At 35.7% G+C, this 23,332-nt stretch overlaps 1 protein-coding gene across 1 annotated transcript in view; it reads right to left on the bottom strand.

Annotated features, from left to right (window-relative positions):
• The window catches only part of LOC119794391 (astrotactin-2-like), a 425,475-nt gene that overhangs the window by 285,247 nt on the left and 116,896 nt on the right, over positions 1-23,332 (bottom strand). Inside the window, exon 3 of the mRNA XM_038301931.1 lies at positions 14,713-15,142. Coding sequence (XP_038157859.1) covers positions 14,713-15,142 — 430 coding nt within the window. The remainder of the gene's footprint in view (positions 1-14,712; positions 15,143-23,332) is intronic.

Genomic DNA, 23,332 nt, shown 5'->3' with positions numbered 1-23,332 from the left:
TCCAAAAAGTTGGTCAGCTGCAGGAAGCATGAAGTGCTCTAAAACTTCCTGGTATGTGGCTGCGTTGACCCTGGACCTCAGAAAACACAATGGACCAACACCAGCAGATGACATGGCACCCCAAACCATCACTGACTGTGGAAACTTTACACTGGACTTCAAGCAACGTGGATGAAGTGCCTCTCTTCTTTTCCTCCAGACTCTGGGACCTTGATTTCCAAAGGAAATGCAAAATTTACTTTCATCAGAGAACATGACTTTGGTCCTGTTTCTCTTTAGCCCAGGCAAGACGCTTCTGACGCTGTCTGTGCTTCAAGAGTGGCTTGACACAAGGAATGCGACAGCAGAAACCCATGTCTTTCATACGTCTGTGTGTGGTGGTTCTTGAAGCACTCACTCCAGCTGCAGTCCACTCTTTGTGAATCTCCCCCACATTTTTGAAGGGGTTTTGTTTCACAATCCTCTCCAGGGTGCGGTTATCTCTCTTGCTTGTACACTTTTTTCGACCACATCTTTTCCTTCCCTTCGCCTCTCTATTAATGTGCTTGGACACTGAGCTCTGTGAACAGCCAGCCTCTTTAGCGATGACCTTTTGTGTCTTGCCCTCCTTGTGCAAGGTGTCGATGGTCGTCTTTTGGACAACTGTCAAGTCAGCAGTCTTCCCCATGATTGTGTAGCCTATAGAACTAGACTGAAAGACCATTTAAAGGCTTTTGCAGGTGGTTTGAGTTAATTAGCTGATTAGAGTGTGGCACCAGGGGCCATCAATTTTGAACCTTTTCACAATATTCTAATTTTCTGATATGATGAATTTGAGATTTTCATTTGTTGTCATTTGTAATCATCAAAATTAAACAAAATAAACATCTGAAATATATGAGTTTGTATGTAATGTATGAATATAATACACAAGTTTCACTTTTTAAATGGAATTACTGAAATCAATCTACTTTTTCATGATATTCTAATTTTATGACCAGCACCTGTATTAGCTGATACACTATAAACCAAATCAACCCTCACTTTAACATGAGTCCTCCAAATAATATCAAGTTTAATATTATTTCTTGATAACAAAAAGAAACAAAAAATTGTCATTAAACTTCCTGCTTACCTTAATGGGATTGTACTGCTTTTTTTTTTTGTCTTTTTGGGCTAGTTTAAATAAATTAACGGTCAATTAATTAATATTATAAATATACAGAAGCTTGAGTGCTAATTGTTGTATATTTTTAGTAAAAAAAACTATTACAACCTAAGGTGCCAACTAAAAAGCAAGGGATGTTAGCATTTCTACAATAGATTTAATCTATACTTAACTTTGAAATATTTTTCTGAGCTCCCAATTACTAACAAAATATGAGCTTCTTTGAATTACATTATTTTACAAATTTTACCTAATTCAGTATATTTCAAAACAAATGGTAGTGGAAAAACATGAAGCTCTGTATATGTCAAATATCTTAATGAAACAATAAGAAATATTTGTATTTATTTATTAATTTATAGCATTACTTGAACATTAATTGTTTGTCACATGCAAACCAGTTTTGTTTCCCCCACCACAAAACAAGTAGCCTAATTGCACTTTGTGCAGAATCTGTCAATGAATATTAAGGGAGGAAAAAAACCCTCTAACTTTAAGGTCTAGGCTAGTCAAGAAAAACTAGTTTTCCACAGAATAGTGCTTAAATTAACATAAAGGATTGATTTTGGCCATTACGTTTAAGAGAGCTTAAGGCTATAATTTTTGTGATGATAGCAAAACATCTCACAAAGAGAACCAGATCTAATATATTTTCTCAAACTTCTACCAAGAATAAATACATAGCTGGATTCTCTGACTCTATGCCTTCCTGTTCTCCTCCAGCTCTTTTCTAGGCATTGTCATCTTTCTCATTTACTCTAAAATCTTCTTATCTTCACCACATTCACTAACATCGTTTTCCTCATATTCACAGATGTCTTCAACAAATGGACTTTCAATCCAGTCCTTTTGATCTCCCTCTTATTTCTTTGAATTGCAAAGTCATACTTTTACTTTAGTATACTTTTTTTTTAGTTACCACTTTTTCAAGGCTGCACTTTTAAAAAAGATGAAATTGTCCAGAGAGCTGTTCCAAACGAAATATCTTTTTATTTTACACTTGTGTAAACAAAATGACAAATACAATCTAAGTCTAATTCTTCTGTTATAATTTTTACCAAAGAAAACAAATGTCCCTACTTCTAACTGTGTTTTCATTGTGATCTGCAATGTGTGTGTATTTATCAAGATTGAAAAAATAACCCTCTTACAGTAAAACGTAAGTCTATTACAGTTATTATTTATCACACTTACATAGGTTGAACAAGCAGAACTACTTAGAAACATCGTGCTTATTGTATCCTTATTATTATCTAGCATTCACACCTCCTTGCCCCTCTGTACCCCTGGAGTGCAGGTTTAGCTACTGCACAACTGCTGCACCTTTAACAGGAGACTAAATACATCTTTCAGAGCTGGGTTCTATGCATTGTTAATGTTTGTTGTAAAGTAGTATTGAAAACAACAGAGGAGCTTGAAAGCTACCATTAACTCATTTTCAGGTGCATGCATAGCTTTTCTACAGGTACTTCTACCAAAACTCCAAAAATGGCCATACTAATTTAAGCGGCTATCACTTCACCTGCTATTATTTTATATATGTGAGCATAGTGTCTGTTTGGTGTGCTGTCTTTGATAGACTGGTGACCTGTCCATGATCTAGTTTGCCTCTCCCCATTGGCTGAAGGTAACCACACTCCCATGACCCTGAAAAGGATTAAGGAGCTATAGTAAATAGGTGGAGGGATGGGCGTCTTGGCTGTGTGATGAACTGACTTCTCCTCTAGTTATAGCTTAGATAGAATCTGGCTGCCTCTGAACAGAAAATCGTAGCTTCAAAAAAACTATTCTCTAATAGCAAGGGCTAACCAGTCATTTGCAGAAGCAGTGGCTTCTGGTAAGACATTTGTACATTATGTGATAAAATCTGATACAATGATGGTTGTACATTTACAGAAAATGATACTCAACACCAGGAAGGCAGAAGAAATTCCATCAGCAAAAAATAGACCTACAGTGAAGGACTACTGAGATGCCAGATGAACAAAACAAGGCCAGATTCCTCGAAACCGCTGATGCAGCCTTTGGGAATTCCTGCCTGCCAGAAATGGAAGCCCTTGACCATGATTACCCGTCCACACAACGTTTGACCCTTATTTCTCTTAAGCTCAAGAGGATATCTCCTATCTGCCCAAAAGTCAGTGAAACATAAGGTAACATTTTCAGATGCTTCATCTATGCCCCATGCCCAGAGGCAGCCGGTGATTCAGCTTGCATGGCAGCTTGAAAGATGAATTACAGTGCTATGAATTTGAACACAACAATGATAGTGTAGTAGCAGTCTCAAAAATCCATTTCACCATATACATCACTTTAAGCTGAACAGATGGCAATTTAAAAACAGAGTATTGATTTAAGCCTTTGACTTTTTTCTGTTTTGTTGAAAAAAGGGTTAAATGCTTTAGAGTTGCATCTTATTCTGTACAAGCTATTTCAGTTATTCTATAAATGTATATTTCAACCCTACAGGATGAAATGGCAACATAATGTCTATACCTTCAAAGGTACCTTTCAAGACAAATTGTAACTATACCAAAACCATTATTATCAGTTCAGTAATGATAGTTTGAATAATTTAAGAAGTTTTTGCAAACTACATGCTTTTCAAAGCACTTTGGTCAAGATTCAAAATGACTGACAAGTATTGGAAGCCATGCATAACATTAAATAAAATCATCTACTTTTCCATCCTATGCCATTTGGTGCACATCTGTTCTACCAAATGGGAGAATTGTAGATGTTCTCTACTTATAAGGCGTCGGATGACAGCAAATATTTGTGTTTCAAAGTACATCTGTAGCCTCAGAAAACCATGTGTGTATTTCTGAAGCTCAGACCTCATACTGCTTTACTTTACTTCTCAGAGAGAGAGAAAAAAGATAGCTTAAGAAATAAAATTCCTGTGCAGTATTTTCCTATATTTGTATATTCTATTATTTTCTCACTTTCTCTCATCAACCTTTACTGTTTTATTTTAACCACACTCATAAACCATTTCTTTTTTTTTTAATCCAGCATGGTGTAGGGAGCAAAGGATTTAAAAACAGATCAATGTTTTTTTGTTTTTTTTTCTTCCCCTCCAGCTCAGATTTTTCTCTTTGATTTATTAAATTTGTCATTGTTTGAATCGGAGCAATCCTTTGTGAATGTCTGAAAAAAAGCTTTCAAGGCTTCACTTCTGAAAATGAGATAGAAACATGAGAGGTCAGAAGGAAACAAAGGAAAAAAGCGTGACACAGAGAAATGATCCTGTGCAAGAGGATAAATGAGAGCTGAAACATTAAAAGATAAAGACTCAGACATGTGCAGAAGGGAACATAAATAATACATAGAGGCAGAGTAATAAACAAAAAAATAAAAGAGGCAGTAAAGAAAGTCGTTTTTATACTATTTTAAAACGTCAATTGAAACTCTTAACATTTATGAAGAGAAAGCAGACAACAATTATTTTAACCTTAGGATGACTTTACAAAAGTATTCAAACATTGACATTTCAGAAATCTTATTACACTACAAACAACAGTGTATTTTTATCTTTTTTTTTTAGATAAAAAACAATGCAACGTTTTTTTGTTGTTTCGTTTTTTGTTTTTTTTTTGTTAGACCACCTTTCACTGCAGTTATACAGTAGAATGTCAGTACCAGCTTTGCAAATCTGCAGAGATTCCATGCAAATCTAAGCAAAAAAGCAAATTCTCATTTAAATTGGATAAAGATAATTTGCTAACACCAATTTTTAAGTCTCGCCAAGGAACATAGGTCTCCTTTATGACTGGGCCATTTTAACAAGTAAAAGAACTAAACACTGAGTTGTAGATTTGGGGAATCCTTTCCTCAATTTTTATCTCAAAGAATTCTGCAGGCTTCAAAAGTTGGCCTGTGTTAAACTTCATATTTGAAATCAACTTTTACTAAGCATGATGCAGTCACTGCCAAATTAATAGGTGTGGATTTTGTGTTCTGGCCGTAACATTTGTTTTTCTCCACAGATTGCATTGTCCATGCAGACCAAATATTTCAGTTTTAGTCTTATCTGACCTTAGTATCTACGTCAAGGTTGTCGTCCCCTACATACATGGTTGACCTACCCTTGCACAGCCTGCTAGATAATATGGATGACCATGTTTTGGAGTGCTTGCATTGGCGCCATAGTTTTCCATATCTGGGTGACAAATAGAACAGCTTTGTTTATTCAGTTGACTTCTGAAGGTCAGTTGGCTGGATTTTTTTTTTTTTTGTATTGTTTGTTTTTCGGGATAACTGAAGATTCCTTTCATAAAATGTCTTATAGTTTATGATATAAAACTTAAAAGCCATTGGTAATTTTCCCTATAATTCATAATTACTGTATGTCATATTTTGACTTTGATAATTGCATAAAATAATAAAAAAAGGAGAGGGTTTTATAAAGTGACAAAACTGTGAGTTCAAACTGTACTAATACGTTCGCCAGGCATTGTAAGAAATTGTCTGCTGTAGGGCGAATTCACTCAGTTAGGAAAACATTTACAGTCTCACTTCAAGAATCGAGAGAAATTCAAATATGCATTTGTTTTTTGTTTTTCCTTTGACAGTTCAACACAAAACAAAAACAACAAAGTCCCATAAAAACCTTGAAAATAACAAGAGTAGACACTACCTTGTCCATCCTGCCAGCCTTTCTGTTTGGTATGCAAGATCTGAACTTCTACCATCTTATGTCTTGTCAATCCTACCCACTGAAAAATATAATGTAATGTTACATCTCCAGTCAGATACTTTTCTTGTCTGACCTCCACTTGCATATTTCAAGATTTGTGCTGTTTTCAAGGGAACACAAATAAAGTTCTATCTATAGCTCAGCTCTTGCCACGGGCCAGAATAAAAAATGGATGTGTCTCCCAATGCTGCGGCAGCAGAACATCACAGGCCACGCTCTGACCTCCAACTGCACCAGACACTGGAAATAAAGCATAATAATGGGAAATAAGCACTTGCTTTATACTTTAAGTATCAAATCTGATATAAAAAAGGGTTTCTAATTTATCTGGCTTTACACTGCTGGGAATATATTTGGGGTGGAGGGATCTGGAAAACAGCTTTCAGTTGAGAAGTCACAAACAAAACTAGAATTATGGAAAAGTAATCTTTTTTTCTTTACAGTTTCATGTCGGAGACTTGAAACTTTTGCTGAAGCTCAACTGTGGTAAAAAAATTAAATATACACATTCTGGTAGAACATATAATTATGTTCTAAGAAAAGAGAACTAAGAAAAAAACTTGGATGATTTTTGAAAATAATTTTTTCAAAAGATTAGCTTTATTAATTTATCAACATAGGTTACAAACTGTGCATAGTATAAAAGCACTAAATGCAATACTTTTAGCTGAACTTAAACAAAAGATATTGGACTGGCAAACAAAAAAACAAAAATAATCTTAAATGTTTGCACACTTCTATAGCAAATAAATACACATAGAGTCAAAAGTCATTAACTTTTTGAAACTGTTATTTATAATAGAGTGACAAACATATAAATATATTTTCTTACCATATCTGATTTATACACAAATGTTCCCAGTCAATATATTTTGAAAATAAAAAAAAATAAAGTGAAAAATAATGCAAGTAAATCTGTAATACTGTGCCAGTTTATTACACCAAATGATCCTCATACACACAAACAACCACGTTAATTTCACCACTTTTCCAACTATGTAGTAATCTTAACCTAAAATTTCACATGAAATGTTTTCAGAAAATTTTTTTTGTAAGAGTAAGCTGCAAACATTAAGAGTATTCACACATTTTCTGATTTTGGTTGTTTTAGGGGGTAGTTTATAGAATTCAGACCTTGCTACATTTCAGTCTTAAATATAATTAACAATAGATGATAAATTCTAACTACCCATTGTTTTAAAACAATAGATATGGTTCAGCTATGAAGAACTATTGGTGCCAATGACAATTATTAAAGTTCATAATTTTAGTCACAATTACTAACTCAGGACACCTGCTTGTCAGAAAATGACCTATCATCTCTCGGTTATTGATTTATAATATCTGCTAATAAAGGTGTGGTGGTACAGAAAATAGATGGTTTAAATTGAAAAATAGGCATTCTCAAACAGCGAGTACAGAAACTTCTTTCCAAAATACAATAAATTATTATGAAAATACTTCAAGTTGAAATATTTCAGTCTCTAACTAGACTACAAACATTAAATTAAACTAAAATAAAAAGAATGGGGCAGGAAGATATGGCTAAAACTTGTCTCAAAATATATTTCTTAGATTTGGTCAATACGATATAATTCCGATACCGATAAAACAACATGAAAGCGTTTGAGAGAGATTACCAAGAATGGCAACAACAAATGACCGTTCTAAAAATTATACTGCCACGTCTATGAAGATTTTCCAATATGACATTTTAGAAATGAACAAAAAAAAACAGGGGCTACAGGATGAAGAGATTAAATGCACATCTCTCCCTCTTCATATTTTCTTATCCTTCTCAAATGAATCTAAAAGCTCAATGTTTCAGAATAACTTAGAACTTAAAAACATAAAATGCAAAACTCACAGATTTAAAATAAAGAGTAACAGTACTATTATTATTATTATTATTATTATTATTATTATTATTATTATTATTATTATTATTATTATTATTATTATTATTATTATTATTATTATTATTATTATTATTATTATTATCTAAAAAGGTAATTACCTCTTAATATGCTACCCTGCATCTTCCCAATCTTTCATCTTAACCTTGTGACTTAGCAGATTAAGATAATTACCTTTAACCTGGCAAAAGGAATTTCTGCTTCAACTAGTCTGACTCCTAAAGGAGAGGACATTTAAAAATCAATTTTATAAATTACACTAGGTGCAGGAAAAAACAAATAATCTTTTGCGAAGTATTCACTTTTATTATAACTAACTAATAAGCTAGGTATTTTAGGGTTTAAAAAGTCCTTTTATGAATAAAAAATGTATTGCTAATAAGAAACTGCAAACATGTGAAAGATTTAACCAAACCCAATTTAGAAATTTTGTTCTGATATCTCACCTATTAAGATGTCATACCTTCTAAATAGCTGTTGTGGTCAATGCTTGTTTTACAGTACTGTGTTTGTGCTGCAACACTATAGCTGCATGGTGTGCATGATTTGACCTTCTTGCAACATCTGCCCTTTTGAAATGGGTTTCTGCTGTGCAGGATATCCAGAGAAGGTTACATATGCCTGATGGGTTCTGGTGGAGTAGCTCTGAATGATAGATAACAGTTCCGTGAATGCCCGTCACAGAGCAAGATTTCCTATATGGGTGATTTACATGCCCCTATAGCATCATCAGAGCTCTTTGAGTCTTGCAGAATAATGAAAGTGACAGCTCTCATTTGTTTAATTCTCTAAGTAAAAAAACAGCTTATGTCATATACAAGTCAAGCAATATTCATATAATCCCTTGAGGAAATATCACACACTTCAGTTGCATGGGGTACCTCTAAGCATGGGCAGGAAATAGAATGACTGTTATTAGAAAAGGTCTAACTATTACCCAGTAAATAAAACAAGGAGAGAAGAGTAACCCTCTTATTCAATGTAAGCGACTCTGAAATAGAAATAATTAATTCAAACAATCTGTGTGAACAGTACCATCCTTTACGGTTAATGGTAAATAAGAGATTGCCTCTTATGTATACAAAAGGTAGTATGGTTATTAGTTAGACGAGAAAACATCTAAGCAATTCTATGCAGTAACATACACAAAGAACTTCCTCAACAAACGCTGACAAATTTCTGACAAAGAAAAGTTGGTACTTCTGTATTTTAGCATAAATAATACAACAATATTTTTTTACCATCGTTATTAAAGGCTTGTGTGAAAGGAGTGGTATTAAGGGTTCGGTTTTTAACACATTTTGCAAATACATTTTGCTCAGAAGCCAAGAAGATATTAAATGTTTGATAGTACATTTTTGCTGTGCATTTAAAAAAAATACCTTTTAACAATTTACGCAAGAAAACGAAGAAAGATAGTAAAGTGTTTGACAGAGAAAATTTTCTAACAAAAAATGGGGTTTTAAAAAGAACTCCTTAAATGATCAAGCTATTATTTAGGATTATCCTAATACCAATAGAAACAATGGAATTTTACTCTTTTTTTTTTAAATCAAAATAGATAAAGGTTTTAAATCAAAAATATTGTTTGAGATAAAATTATCTAGTTAATAGCTAGGCCTGATGTAGTTTAAACTCTAAAGTCAACAATTTTTATTCAAAACCATAGGATTTTTAACAGGGATCAAATTGTGGTCCAAATATCTTAAAGGGACAGTATGTACCATTTACCCCCATCTAGAGGTGCACTAAATGAATTACAAAAGCAGTGTGTGAGCTCTACTGCAGAAGCCGTGGAATTATATTTTACTCTTTGTAAGCTTTTTTAAGCCCTGCTTCCAGAGAAATGTTCCTTTGTTTCATTGTTTACAGTCACCTGCTTGTATGACCTTTGTGAGAAAAAAAACAGCATGTGATAACTATTGCACTAGAGCTCCTCCAGTGAATAATAATAAGCAAACTAGCCATCTCGGCCAGGGGTACAGACTAGTTGCTGGACCACATTTCATCATGCCAAAATAAAATTCCCTGTCATATTGAATTACTGTATCAGAAAGCCTGCAAACTTAATCAGTTTTAAAGGCCTGCTACCTCTTAAATTGTCTTTACATGCTAAACGCTGGGCTTCACCAAAGTACTCGTTTTGTCCCCAAATTACTCCTTTTTTTTTTCCTTACCTCTCACTGGACAACTAATATGGATCCTTAGATAATAATGATCTACGGTTGTTTATCGTTTTAAACTCCTCCATCATTCACAAGACTTTTTTTCATATAAAGGTAAAACACATAAGGCTGACTAGTTTGTCCCCTTTTGGCTACTCTGATCAAAACTGGAGATAAAACATGGCATCTCACATTGGGTGCAACACATCCTACATATTTATAAAGAACTAGTTTTAATCTATGAGAACCCTTTCATTTTGATGTGATGTTTTAGACTTTTACAATATATATTATAATTAAAACAATACTTGATTTTTGCTCATAAAAAAACAAATTTACTATAGATGGTTCCTTTAAAGAAACACTTAACAAATCTTATCTTTTATTTGAAAATTCAAAGCTTAGTATCTGATTCAAATTTCAATGTTGCGTCATTCAAACTTGAGCACATTACAGGTTTTATTTTGTTCCTTAAGAAACTTTGAGGCACACTTTACTATTCCCTAAACCTTCAAAGAATTATCCCTCTACGCAGTGTCAATATTTAGAGTTCATAAAAAAAGATATTTCCTCATATACCACAAACCAGAAGGTGTGAATCAGTGCCCAACCTCAGTATTGGTATATGAAAATGTTCCCTTCCAGTGCTATATTTTATAATTTTTTTTCTAAACACACCAATACCTTTGAACAAAATAATTATTAAGTGCCTAAAGCCAGTTCAGTGCAAAGTCATCTCAACACAATCATGTGATATGTAACTGGACAGTTGTTCCTTGAGAGATCCTCTCTTAAAGAAAATTCCTTATTGTTTTATCATTGCAGAAACTTGTTTCATGTGTTGTTACTAATGTGACCACTATCATTTATTTGTTTCTGTTGTTGCTCAACTCTATTTTGCTTCTCACAATTCTATGCCTTTAACCTGAGTGATCCAAACTGCAGATACCATCTGTAAACATTACGTCCATAACCCATAATACAGTATTAGGTATTTGTCTACACCTTCATGCAAAAGGCTTGCATGTTGAATAATACATAGCCGGACTACCGATTCAAAACATATTCAAAATTGAAAGCTGATTAATTTGCTGCTGAAAGAATCATACAATTATGGAATCAAACAATCCAAATTGGATAAAAAAATTATGATAAATAACAATTAGATTTTAATAATTATCTAATTGATTATAATGTCTTTATCCATCCAGATAAAGCACTCTATTGTAGTCTAGTACTCGTATCCCTCCTTTTATTTTCCCTGAGGTTTCCAGATTTATACTTGCACTCTGTACACTGTAACTACTTGAAAACTCAGTAAAAATCCTTGTTTTTGACGACTCACTCTAGCCAATAATGATTATTCTTGTATCTTTATAAAGTTCCTTACATTGTAAAGATCTCGCTCTAGTGTAACTGATTTTTGTAAAAAAAAAAAACATTTCACCACTATGATATACACATTTTTTCCTCAAAAAATAGAAATATTTTTCTTTTTGAATAAAGATAATACTAGTATTTTTTTTCCCTTAAGTACTCTCTTGATTTTCTTTTAAGAACTTCTACCTTATATTTTAAATGTACAGTACATGATATTCTTTCTATTTCAAAATCTAGGGGATTCATCTTATTCATTGGTTCTTCCACATACCAGTCTTTGTTACATGGTGATTTCCTTTTGCTGTGCATGGCTGCTTCTAGTGTTTATGTATCCAACGAGCTTCAGTTTTATTCATTCAGGATTGCACCACCGCTCCCACTGTATACTTTGAAAATGCCTGAGAACCAAACTGTTTTACAAGTTTATCACAAAGAAGAGTAAGCCTTAGAAGAAAGAAATATGTGCAGAATTTATACGGAAACTTGCTACACTGTGTCACTGTTTGTGGCATTTTTGCCTTGCAGCATGATGCACGGTCCAGGATCTTTCAGCGTGTAGTTTGCATGTGGATGCATGGTTTTTCTCCCCAAGTACTCCAGCTTTGTCCAAAAATATGAATGTTAGCTCAATTAGCATCTCTAAATTGCTTATACTGTAGGTGTGTGTGTGCATGGTTTAATAGTATGCCTCTGTGTTGCTTTTGATAGACTAGAAACCATCCCAGGGTGTATCTGCCTTTTGACCCTGACGGTTAAGTGGGAGAAGGTTGATGCATTTGGGAAACTATTTATGTGCTGGCGGAAGAGAAGGTGGGATGCCCATGCACAGTTATTCAAGAAATTACTTGGCTTCTTACCTAAATTTCTGGACAAATCGTCCTCTAAATCTTTACACAACATAAGAAATTCAGATGTAAGGTCAACTTTTAACGTTCTGTTTGCAGCTAAAATTTCTGTAAACACTTAGAGTCAGATTTAGCATGTTGATTATATATATATAGTTATGTAAAGTGGCAAATCCTAAGAGATCATGGGGGCATTTCAACTAGGATTATGCATTATTCAGTGTGGGATAAATAACAGCGACTTTTGAGACTCAGTCAGCACCTTTCGTTAATTAAAGTCCAACCTAACAGAGAAGTGCAAAAGGTTTAACAACAATGTTAACCTATTTGCCTAAATACTTAGAAAGGTGTTCGTAAAAATATATTAACTAAATATATTATCTCAGGTAGGTTTTAAAAATGGATTATTCCTACAATATGTGCCATTTTATATATCATTAACTTTAAGTGAATAACCCTTAGTCCCAGTTCATGTTCAGAAAGGGTGAATAGGTCAAGTACTTATACACCTCTATCTATCTGACTGCTTCCTATTACCTGACCTTCACAGAATACATTAAGCTGCCTGACTTAACTTGGAAAGTCAATGACTCTGGGGCTTAATAGAAAAGGTTTGTCTTTTAAATTGCTGGATTTTTGCAGTTTAACTGCCCTAAAAATTAAACATTGACATGATAAACAGAAAGTTCTATATGCTGCACAGACAGACAGACAGACAGACAGACAGACAGACAGACAGACAGACAGACAGACAGACAGATAGATAGATAGATAGATAGATATAAAAATTACTTTCACTGAACAAAGAACTTTGCAGCTTTCAAAAGCTGCTCAACATTTTATTGTTAGTCTTGAGGTTGAAGTATTTGGGATTGAAAGGTCTTGAACTTGACTTACCATTATCTTGAGCTTCAATTTCCGGAAACAGGAAACAGGTACAGTAGGTAAACCTGTCAAGGGTCTGTTAACCCTAGACAATATGGCCAAAAATTATGTTTCGAGATATTTCAGTTTATACAATATCTTGCCTATATTGATATAGAGTGAGAAAAAAACTACTAAGAAATCCTACACACAATCCACAAATGTTATTTTCCCAGGATAATGAAAGTACTCCAATTCAATAAATTGGAATTTACTGTTAAAAAACGTCCTCAGCTGAATATTTTCCCCTCCTAATAATCCTCGGTGAACGGCTTCATTTGTTTTTCAGTGTCTTTGCATTCGCCTCCTTTTATTAATTTTGCGATTTACTTTCAAATGTTTAAGAAAGCAAATACCAAAACAACTTATAATTAATAACTGGCCCTGAAAATACAAAAAAGGTCCCCAATTAATTCCCAAAAATATCATCTTTGATAAACACTTACTGACACTAAGCAGCTTAATGAGTAGTCTTTATTTCTGGTATTTTTTTTTTATTAGCCTGTTAGGCTATTCCTCCTTCTCTCTGTCTTACCCCCCAGCTCCAGTCTCAATTTATAGTGTTTTGTTTGTTAATAGAAGCAGGGTTTATTTTTTTCAATTCCCATCTTTTGTTTAAATAAACCAAAAAACGTATAGCAGCTGCTTTTTTCTTCTTTTAGCGAGCGTTAGAGACTATGGAACATTTGAACCAAACCTTTATCTTAGCCATGATGAGCTCAATCGAAAGAAAATTAATCAATTCACACATTCCTTAATGTAACAGAAAGGCTCCCTGTTTGTGGTGACAAGCATGTGCTGTTCTCTTATTTAATGGCTGTTCTTCTACTCGCACTAAGCTTCAGGACCAGCTGTTGCTTTACAAACAACAATTTTTTTTACACGCTTTACTTATTTTATCATTCTTCAAATGCTAAAATTGGAGAACGTTGCAGACACAGATCATTCAATGTTTGGTTGTAATGTCTTGTCTAAATTCTCCTTAGGTGTGATTGTTTGTGTGAATAGTTGTTTGTCCTGTTTGTCTCTATGTTGCCCTGGAATACACTAGCAACCTGCCCAGGGTGTAACCCGCTTCTTACCCATAGACAGCTGGAGATAGGCACCAACACCCCCCGTGATGGATGGATGGATGGATGGATGGATGGATGGATGGATGGATGGATGGATGGATGGATGGATGGATGGATGGATGGATGGATGGATGGATGGATGGATGCTCATTTTTGTAGCTAAAACCAGTTTGGGAGATGAGGAGCGCAGTAGTAAAGCTGCAGAGCACAGTGTCTGTGGTATACAATGTCTGTGGATATTGTAGCCAATGTGCTTTGTCTCAAATCGTCTGCAACCAGAATGTCAGCCAGTGAGAAATGCTGTAACCACAAACTGCAGCGTGTATTGAAATACCGAAAATGTGCTCAAATTTCATATTACCATTATTGCAGAAACCTATATTGTTATATATTGGGTATTGATATTTAATTATTGTCCATCCATAAGGTTTATACAGTTTTAGTTCAAAGTGCCTTTTAGATTTTTAAAAGTTCTGTTTATATATATATATATATATATATATATATATATATATATATATATATATATATATATATATATATATATATATTGAAGAACTTACCTGTGTTATCAAAGTTATGTTTGATGTCGTCATCCTTGTACATTATGTCTGCATGTCCTCCCGTGCTAACATTTACTCCGTATTCACCCATAATCTTCCCGTCGTTGAACTTGTTATGGAGCTGGTTTGGTGTGGAGTTGAGTGAGTGTCCAACTCCGTCCTCCTCATCGCAATCATAATCATCTAGAATGGGAGTCTCACGAATGGGCATTCCAATAACAGAGCTGCCATGCTGGTGAGAGCCCCGGGAGCCTCTGTAGCTGTCACGGCCCTGCGGACCGAGTAGGACGGAGGGAATGTAGTGGATCTCATGGGTAGCTTCTGTACTTGCGCTTTTTTGGGGGATCCGGCGACGCTTGCACCATCGGTGACGAGTGTAGAGGACAAGGGTAAAGAGGAGAATAAGTAGCAGTAGGGCAATGAGTCCCCCCTGAAAAAGAAGAAAATACAAAATGTAAGAAAGAAAAATCAAAACGACAAGCGACAAAGAGTTTTGGAAAGAATCATGCTTTAGCTACACATGGACGCAATTTGTATTTCAACAAATTCACTTTTGAAGGATTATTTAGATTGACTTCAACTATTACTGAGGATTATACAGGTTAATACCAGGGGTAAATAGAACATAAAAGTTGATATGTACATACGTAGACAGGAAAACATGTCAAGGCATGTCTTAAGGTTGCCAATGATCATTTGGATGATCCACAGGAGTCATGTGAGAAAGTCATTTGGTCAGATGAGAGTGTTCGGAAGAAGAAGAATGATGAGTACCATCCCAAGAGCACAATTCCTACTGTGAAGCATGGGGTTTGTAGCATCATGCTTTGGGGGTGCTTTTCTGCACATGGGACAGGGGGACTGTACTGTATTGAGGAGAGGATGACCATGGCCATGTATTGCAAGGTTTGGGGGAACAACCTCCTTCACTCAGTTAGAGCATTGAAGATGGGTTGAGGCTGGGTCTTCCAACATGACAATGAACCAAAGCACACAGCTAGGAAAACCAAAGAGTGGCTCTGTAAGAAGCACATCAACATTCTGGCCTGGCCTAGCCAGTCTCCAGACCTAACCCAATAGAGAATCTTTAAAGAGAGCTCAATTTCTGTGTCTCTCAGCAACACCTTAGAAACCTAACTGATCTAGAGGGAATCTGTGTGGAGGAGTGGGCCAAAATCCCTCCTGCATTGTGTAAAAACCTGATGAAAAACTTCAGGAAACATTTGACCTCTGGAATTGCAAACACAGGCTACTGTACCAAATATTAACATGGATTTTCTCAGGTGTTCAAATACTAATTTGCAGCTGTATCATACAAATAAATTGTTTAAAATCATACATTGTGAATTCTGGATTTTTATCTTTTAGATAATGTCTCTCACAGTGGACATGCACATATGATAAAAAATTTCAGACCCATCCATGATTTCTCAGTGAAATAACTTGCAAAATAGCACAGTGTTCAAATACTTCTTTTCCTCACTGTAAATAACTTTTTTAAATAGAGTTACTGTTTCCTGATGAAGGATTGACTCAAGGGAGATTAATACAAATGATCGCCTGACTTTTCCGATTTTTAATTGCAATAAATAAACCATGTTTTATTTAACTTCCCCAAACACATAGTGCTGTGGGAATACTTTAGGACTGTGGGAAAAGAAACCGTAAGGTTAGTTAGAAAAAAACGGAGACATCTCTCTTTTTGTGTCACACACTGTTGCACAGGGATTGTTTGTCTCCTTTGTCCTTTCTTTCTTCTCTAAGCCCAGACTATAGCCCGTAGCTTCACCAGGGTGCATCACATTTCTCCATGGTTCATTCAATATGTGACGATCACAGAAACATCAAACAGCCCACCATACTTGCAGTGGTTAGAGGATACATCTATATTCAAAGACAGAGTGCTGGAAAGGGAGGCAGGGCAAGACTTGTTCTTTGATTTTTCACAATGGCATCCAATGGGTGAGATGTGGTATTGGATTCTGCAAGACGTGGCAACCTAGTGATTTATTTTTAATGTCAGACTGAAAAAGCGAATGTCAGCACTTTTGCAGGCATATATTCACCATTGGAGCTGTATTTATAAGAATGATATGTCCACATGTACAACAGGAGACGGCCTAGACAGAGGGAGAACATATGCATGCATGCCCCAGCTCTTGGCCACACTAGATCAAGGCAGAATAATAAATACAAACTGTAAGGGTTCATTCATCACAACATTTAAAATTCCATCACCATGAGGTAAAACAAACCCCTTTCAAATTATAGCTCACGCGCTGCTGGGTGTTCATAAATCATATATGCTGAGAGGTGAGGCAGCACAGAGAGGACTTGTACTGTGGACAAAGTTGTCCATTAATCTCAAGCAGGACAGCAGCTGTGCTGGTCTGCAGTCACCAAAATTCTCCTTGTAGTCTGCTTGTCTTAAACACCTAAAAAATAAAAAGGCTTATGCTATGTTTTTCTAACATAATTGTATTGTACCAATACTAAGTGCTTTTAAATTAGGAATCTATTGTCCTATATTGCTATTTTTAACTCAGCCCAGTATATTATGGCTAGTTCTACAGAATTAAACCTGACAGTTAAACACAGTGGCTCAAGACAGATTCACACAATATTTTGAATTATATAGTAGTGACATGAAGTGAAATGCTTTTCCTCCAAAGACTAAAGGATCAAGTTACGTTTTATGTAATATTTTTTGTGGAATTGTTAGGATGATCATCTTCCAGGAAACATCAAACTACCAACAATTTTCACATTCCAATGTAGAATGTAATGCCTAAAAGAGCCTCTATGTTTTCTAACTAACAACTATGAGAGCTTCCGCCATGTAGCTCATGACTCCCGACATAATGGGACTTCCATCTTCAGTTAATCCCTGTATTCACAGAATCTTTCAAAAAAATCCCTGGATCCAGTTGGTGATTCGGATCATCACCAAAATGGTATTGGTTTTTCTTTGGACTGAGGTTTACCTTTCAGAAAATTTAATCAAAATGATTTCGTAACTTTCAAGTTCTCCTGCACACAGAAAGACAAACGCACAAACTCTCCTGAAAAAATAACCTCCTTGGCAGAGGTAAAAATGCAGTTGCTGTTGAGAAATACTAAAATGGCTAAACAAAACATATGTGTATGTTATCTGGGTCAAAGTGTGAGAACAATAATAATAGAAACTATAAACCATACAGTTGTTTTTCTTGGCTCCTCATTGTTAAAAGGAGATTGAATCGGAGCTGTAGGAACGGCAAACCGTAATCGAAGAGACGGCAGACCGGAAGTGAGTTTATTCTGTTGTTAGCTGAACCAAGCAAGCAAAATTGAACCAGAGACCTACAACGACCGTACTTTTTTCATGCCATGTGCCATGATCGTGGTTTTGGACATTGGAACCAGTGTCCAAGTTTTATCTTGACATGATAACCAGAAAAGAAGATATAATTTTTGTTTAAAAACAGCTGTAAGACGGCTTGGTGTGAGCCACTGAGACAGAAAACCCCTGCTTGCTGTTAGCCTGCCCTGCTAAGCTGCTGCTGGATGAAACTCAACCTTTCAAACAGACATGGACGGTTTGCCGGTCTGGCACAATTAGGGACAGAACAGACAATATGTCTTTTGATGATTTTGATAATTTCATGTGTTTACTGATGGGTATAGACAAAGCTAACAGGATGGACTGTATGCTATTCTATGCTACAGTAATATGTTTAGAGCTGTTGGTAAAGCTTGGACAAGCTTTAGTTCACTAAGGGGATAAACACTGATATAACATTAGCATTAGTTTGTTCTCATATGCTCATTACATTTCGATTACCAAATATGACCAAGAGTCATTAAATGGAATCCTCATGTCTACTCGCTGCTAGCTATTTCAAAGAGAGTAAATAACCTTTTAACTAAAGGTTACTGGTTCCTGATTAAGCCAATCATAAGATATTTACCACCCCTACTAGGTATCAGAAAATATGAATTCCCAGCTGGCTGGGAATTCAATATAATAGTTATTCATAACATAAATATGGAATCCAACCTAAATGGGCATTGATCATAAACTCACAACTCTTGAGTATTGTCCAACATGGTAAGTCTATGTTAAATGTTGTAAGCTACATGTGAGTTTTTTTTTGAGCCGAAAATAAGTGATGGTGAGATGAAGCCTCGTGAGGCATTTGAACCATTTGGCCAAATTGCTTCAACGATACCCACAATTCATGAAGCTTCATGTGAACATGTCACCACCTGCTGGTTGAACGCAGAACTACAGTTGGTAATATCTGTGATTTTTTGCAATAGTTTTTTTTTTCCCCCATTTAAGTTCCTTGAAATTGTTAATGATTGGTCTGTATCATGAAATCTTTTGTAAGTTTTTTGTGTGTAAAATGTTTTAGAAGAGAAACATTTTTTAAGGTACACTGGTTTTAGTGAGGTGTTAGTCATTTTTATTTAAACATAATAGTTTTTACACAGTTTTTGGTTTTACTTAGTTGGAAGCTATGTGTTCAATCTTTTGATTAAACCAACCAATCTAGTTTGATAATGTTTTTACCTAATCTACATTTGTACTTAGGCAAACCTATGCAAATTAGTCAAATAGCCAAAATACTTTCAATTTCTTTTACTTTCAAAATTTGAGGTGGGTTTTGAATCAAGAAGTGGAAGGCAATCTCTTACAGTTGACGCCACTGGCAAGGTGACATTGTGTGATAAATGTTTAAGCCCTTGAACCTCTTTTAAAAGCTAACCTGCGATCAAAAAGTCCAAACATATATTTTACAACCTCTGTCTATATGTTGATTATATACTGTACAACTTTAGAAACTTCATGTTTTTGCTAATATAATACTTGAAATCCACCTGAAAATATAGGACCCTTGTTTGTTGAAAACATTATATAGGGGATAAATAATTTCTATTTTACTTGGCAATAACAATTAAATCAAGACTGCTTTTAAGGAAATCTGAAGACAACTGTTTTAAGTACTAAAGAAAAAAATGTTTGGTGGAGGACTAAAACTAATAATATCAACAATAAATAAATAAATAAGATTTTAGAAGACAGTGAATAATGAACATTTATTTTACAACAGTTAACTACTTGAAGTTCAACATGGAACATAACATGTTTTAAACATTTGGATGAAAAAAAGATGATAATAATAGTAATTGAACTTTATTGATCTCACATTGGAGAAATTAACCTCAGCACTTAACCCATTTCCTTGGGGAGCAGTAGGCTGCCACTGTGCACCCCCGGAGAGCTATTTAGGGGTTAAGGTTCTTGCTCAGAGACCCAGAGTAGCAGTCTGTGGGAGTGGGTTTTGAACTCACAACCTCAGGATTCCAAGACCTATACCCTGACCACTAGGCGGCCACTCCCCCAACTATCATCATTATTGTCTCAAGGTAGCAAAGAAAATTGCTACCATTTTTCCACTAATAATCTGTCTGGTGCCATTAGTTAAAAAATTTTCTACTGCGGAGATAACTTTTCTTTTCTTTGTATTTATAGTTATGCCTCATAAAAAGCTAAATCCAAGCATGAACCAAGAAAACCTTTCATAAGATCAGATATTACTTTGAGAATAAGGTTAATTTTCATAAAACTTTTTTATGATTTTATTGAAAACTTTCACTGTAAACGTACATTTTTTTAATCAATACTTCTTGCCTTTTTTATATTCCCTTTGGTTATATACGTTTCTGTCTTGCATTAAATAAAAAAATATATAATGAACTAACTTCACAGTCTATCAAAAATATTTTTCCACAATGTAAGATTTTGTCCCCTATATTCTGTTGTATTTTAACTATTTTTTTTACATCAGCTCCTATGAGAATTAATCATTCAGGTAGACATTTTCAGCCAATTTCTTATATTTTTCTTAATATTTACTTCTTACTTTCCATACTGCATACTGATCTACTTTTTTCCCCTCCTTCTTTCAGTCCTTGATTGTCTTTGTTCCCCTTTATCTTTGTTCAACTCTAATATTAAATCCCTGCTGTTTTAGCTTTTAGTGGCTTTGTATAGAAAAACTGACTGAGTAAATGTGGAAAAAGTGCCTGAAAGTCTATACATTTTGTCATTTGCTCCAGCCCATGCAGAGCTCAATGTTTTTCCTTATAATGATTCAATTTCTTATTCAAATAGCACCATGTGATCTTGTTGTTACCCTTTATTTTCTCTCTGCAGCTCCAATTTCACTGTGCTGCTGTCTCCATTTTCACTCTTCCATTCGGCTTAAAGTCGACTTTTCTATTGCATAAACTGCTAGATTGTTTTCGCTGAAGTTCAGGTTTCTCTCGGTAGCAATATTTAGCTAAAACGGTATTTAAAATTCTAGAACTGAAGAGACAAGTATAATTAAAGCAGATCAATATATATCTTTTGAAGCATGCTGTATGAAAATAAGGATAACTATATAACCTAAAAAAGTAGATGTTTTCTACTGTAATGTTAAACTGAAACTTCTCTTTATTAGGATTACTAAATAAACAAAGTTTTGACTGCAAGAAATAGTACCAAAAAGAGGTGCCAAACATCAGCTCCTAGTAGGTAGAACAGTTGCTTGAGACTGCAGAACCCGAAACACTAACCTGAGCGCTTCCTGGATTAACTACAAAAAAAGCCTATGACTCAATGCCACTTACTTGGATTATTGAATGCTTGAAGCTATACAACATCAACAGGACCCTAAGAGCCTTCATTGCAAACTCAATGAGGTTGTGAAAAACCACCCTTGAAGCCCATGGCAAGACACTTGCTTAAGTCTCCATCAAATGTGGCATATACCAAGGAGATGCGGTGTACCCACTGCTGTTCTGCATAGGTCTGAACCCCCTCAGCCAAATAATTAATAAGACTGGCTACGGATACCGACTCAGGAATGGGGCCACCATCAGTCACCTCCTCTACATGGATGACATCAAGCTGTATGCTAAGAATGAGCCAGAAATCGACTCACTGATCCATACCACCCGGATCTACAGCACAGATATTGGGATGTAATTCGGACTAGAGAAGTGTGTTCGGATGTTGATTAAGAGAGGGAAATCAACACAGAGGGGATCTCACTCTCATAAGGAACAATACATTTAAAACAATAAGGACAGTTTGAAGTACCTTGAAATCCCACAAGCAAATGGCAACCTCAAAAAGGTGACAAGGAAAGTGGCTACGCCCAAATACCTCCAACGAGTGAGGCAGGTCGTAAGAAGCCAGCTCAATGGCAAGAATAAGTCTCGGGCAATAAATAGCTACGGACTACCAGTAAGCAGATACCCTGCAGGAATAATAAGCTGGCCAAAGGATGAGATACAGGCCACAGATGTTAAGACAAGAAAGCTCCTAATCATGCATGGAGGTACCACCCCAAATCCGGCACCCTGCGACTGTGCGCTAGCCGACAAGAAGAAGGCAGAGGACTAGTGAATATGAGAGTCACAATCCAGAATGAAACATCCAAGATCTATGAGTACATCAAGGACAAGGCTTCAACAGACGATATGCTCAGTGAATGTCTCAGACAATGGGGAACAGAAGATGAGGTGCTAGAGGTTCCGTCATGGAGGGATAAGCCCCTACACGGGATGAAACATTACCAAAGTGGTGAATATCAGGAAATCCTACCAATGGCTAGACAAAGCTGGACGGAAGGACGGCACAGAGGCACTCATCATGGCTGCACAGGAGCATTACCTGAGCACCAGAGCAATAGAGGCCCAGATCTACCACACCAGACAAGACCCCAGGTGTAGACTGTGCAAAGAGGCCCCTGAGACAATCCAGCACATGACTGCAGGGTTAAGATGCTAGCAGGGAAAGCTTACATGGAGCACCATAACCAAGTAGCTGGAATAGTGTACTGGAACATCTGTGCAGGGTATGGGCTGGAAACCCCAAGGTCAAAGTGGGGAAACACCCCCAAAGACGGTAGAGAATAACCGAGTCAAGATCTTTTGGGACTTCCGGATACAGATGGACCGAATTATATTGGAAAACCAACCAGATATTGTGCTGGTGGACAAAAAGCAGAGGAAAGCCATTGTGGTTGACATAGCAATACCAACTGACTGTAATATCAGGAAAAAGGAACATGAGAATTTACTGTTGAGAAATACCAGGGGCTCAAAGAGGAGCTGGAGAAAACCTGGAAGGTCAACGCATCAGTGGCACCTGTGATCATTGGGGATCTGCTGTAACCACTCCTCAAGTTTGGGGCATCCCCAAACTTGAGGAGTGGTTACAGCAGATTCCTAGAAATACATCAGACATCTCAATAAAGAAAATTGCAGTTGTAGGTACTGCAAAGATACCAGAACCCTCAAGCTCCCAGGTCTCTATTAGAGGACCCAATCTTGGGGGAGACCGCCCACAGTGGGTGAGGAAGAGGTTTTTTTCTATCTATCTATCTATCTATCTATCTATCTATCTATCTATCTATCTATCTATCTATCTATCTATCTATCTATCTATCTATCTATCTATCTATCTATCTATCTATCTATCTATCTATCTATCTATCTATCTATCTATCTATCTATCTATCTATCTTTATTTATGTCACAGGCAGAGGTCAAGAGTCAGGTGTGGACACTCCATTTAGTTTTA

This window comes from Cyprinodon tularosa, unplaced genomic scaffold, assembly GCF_016077235.1.
Source record: "Cyprinodon tularosa strain WSP-4 unplaced genomic scaffold, ASM1607723v1 ctg113, whole genome shotgun sequence".
In the NCBI taxonomy this organism is placed as follows: Eukaryota; Metazoa; Chordata; class Actinopteri; order Cyprinodontiformes; family Cyprinodontidae; genus Cyprinodon; species Cyprinodon tularosa.
Note: the sequence above shows the minus strand (reverse complement) of the source record. Positions and strands in the feature narration are given on the sequence as shown.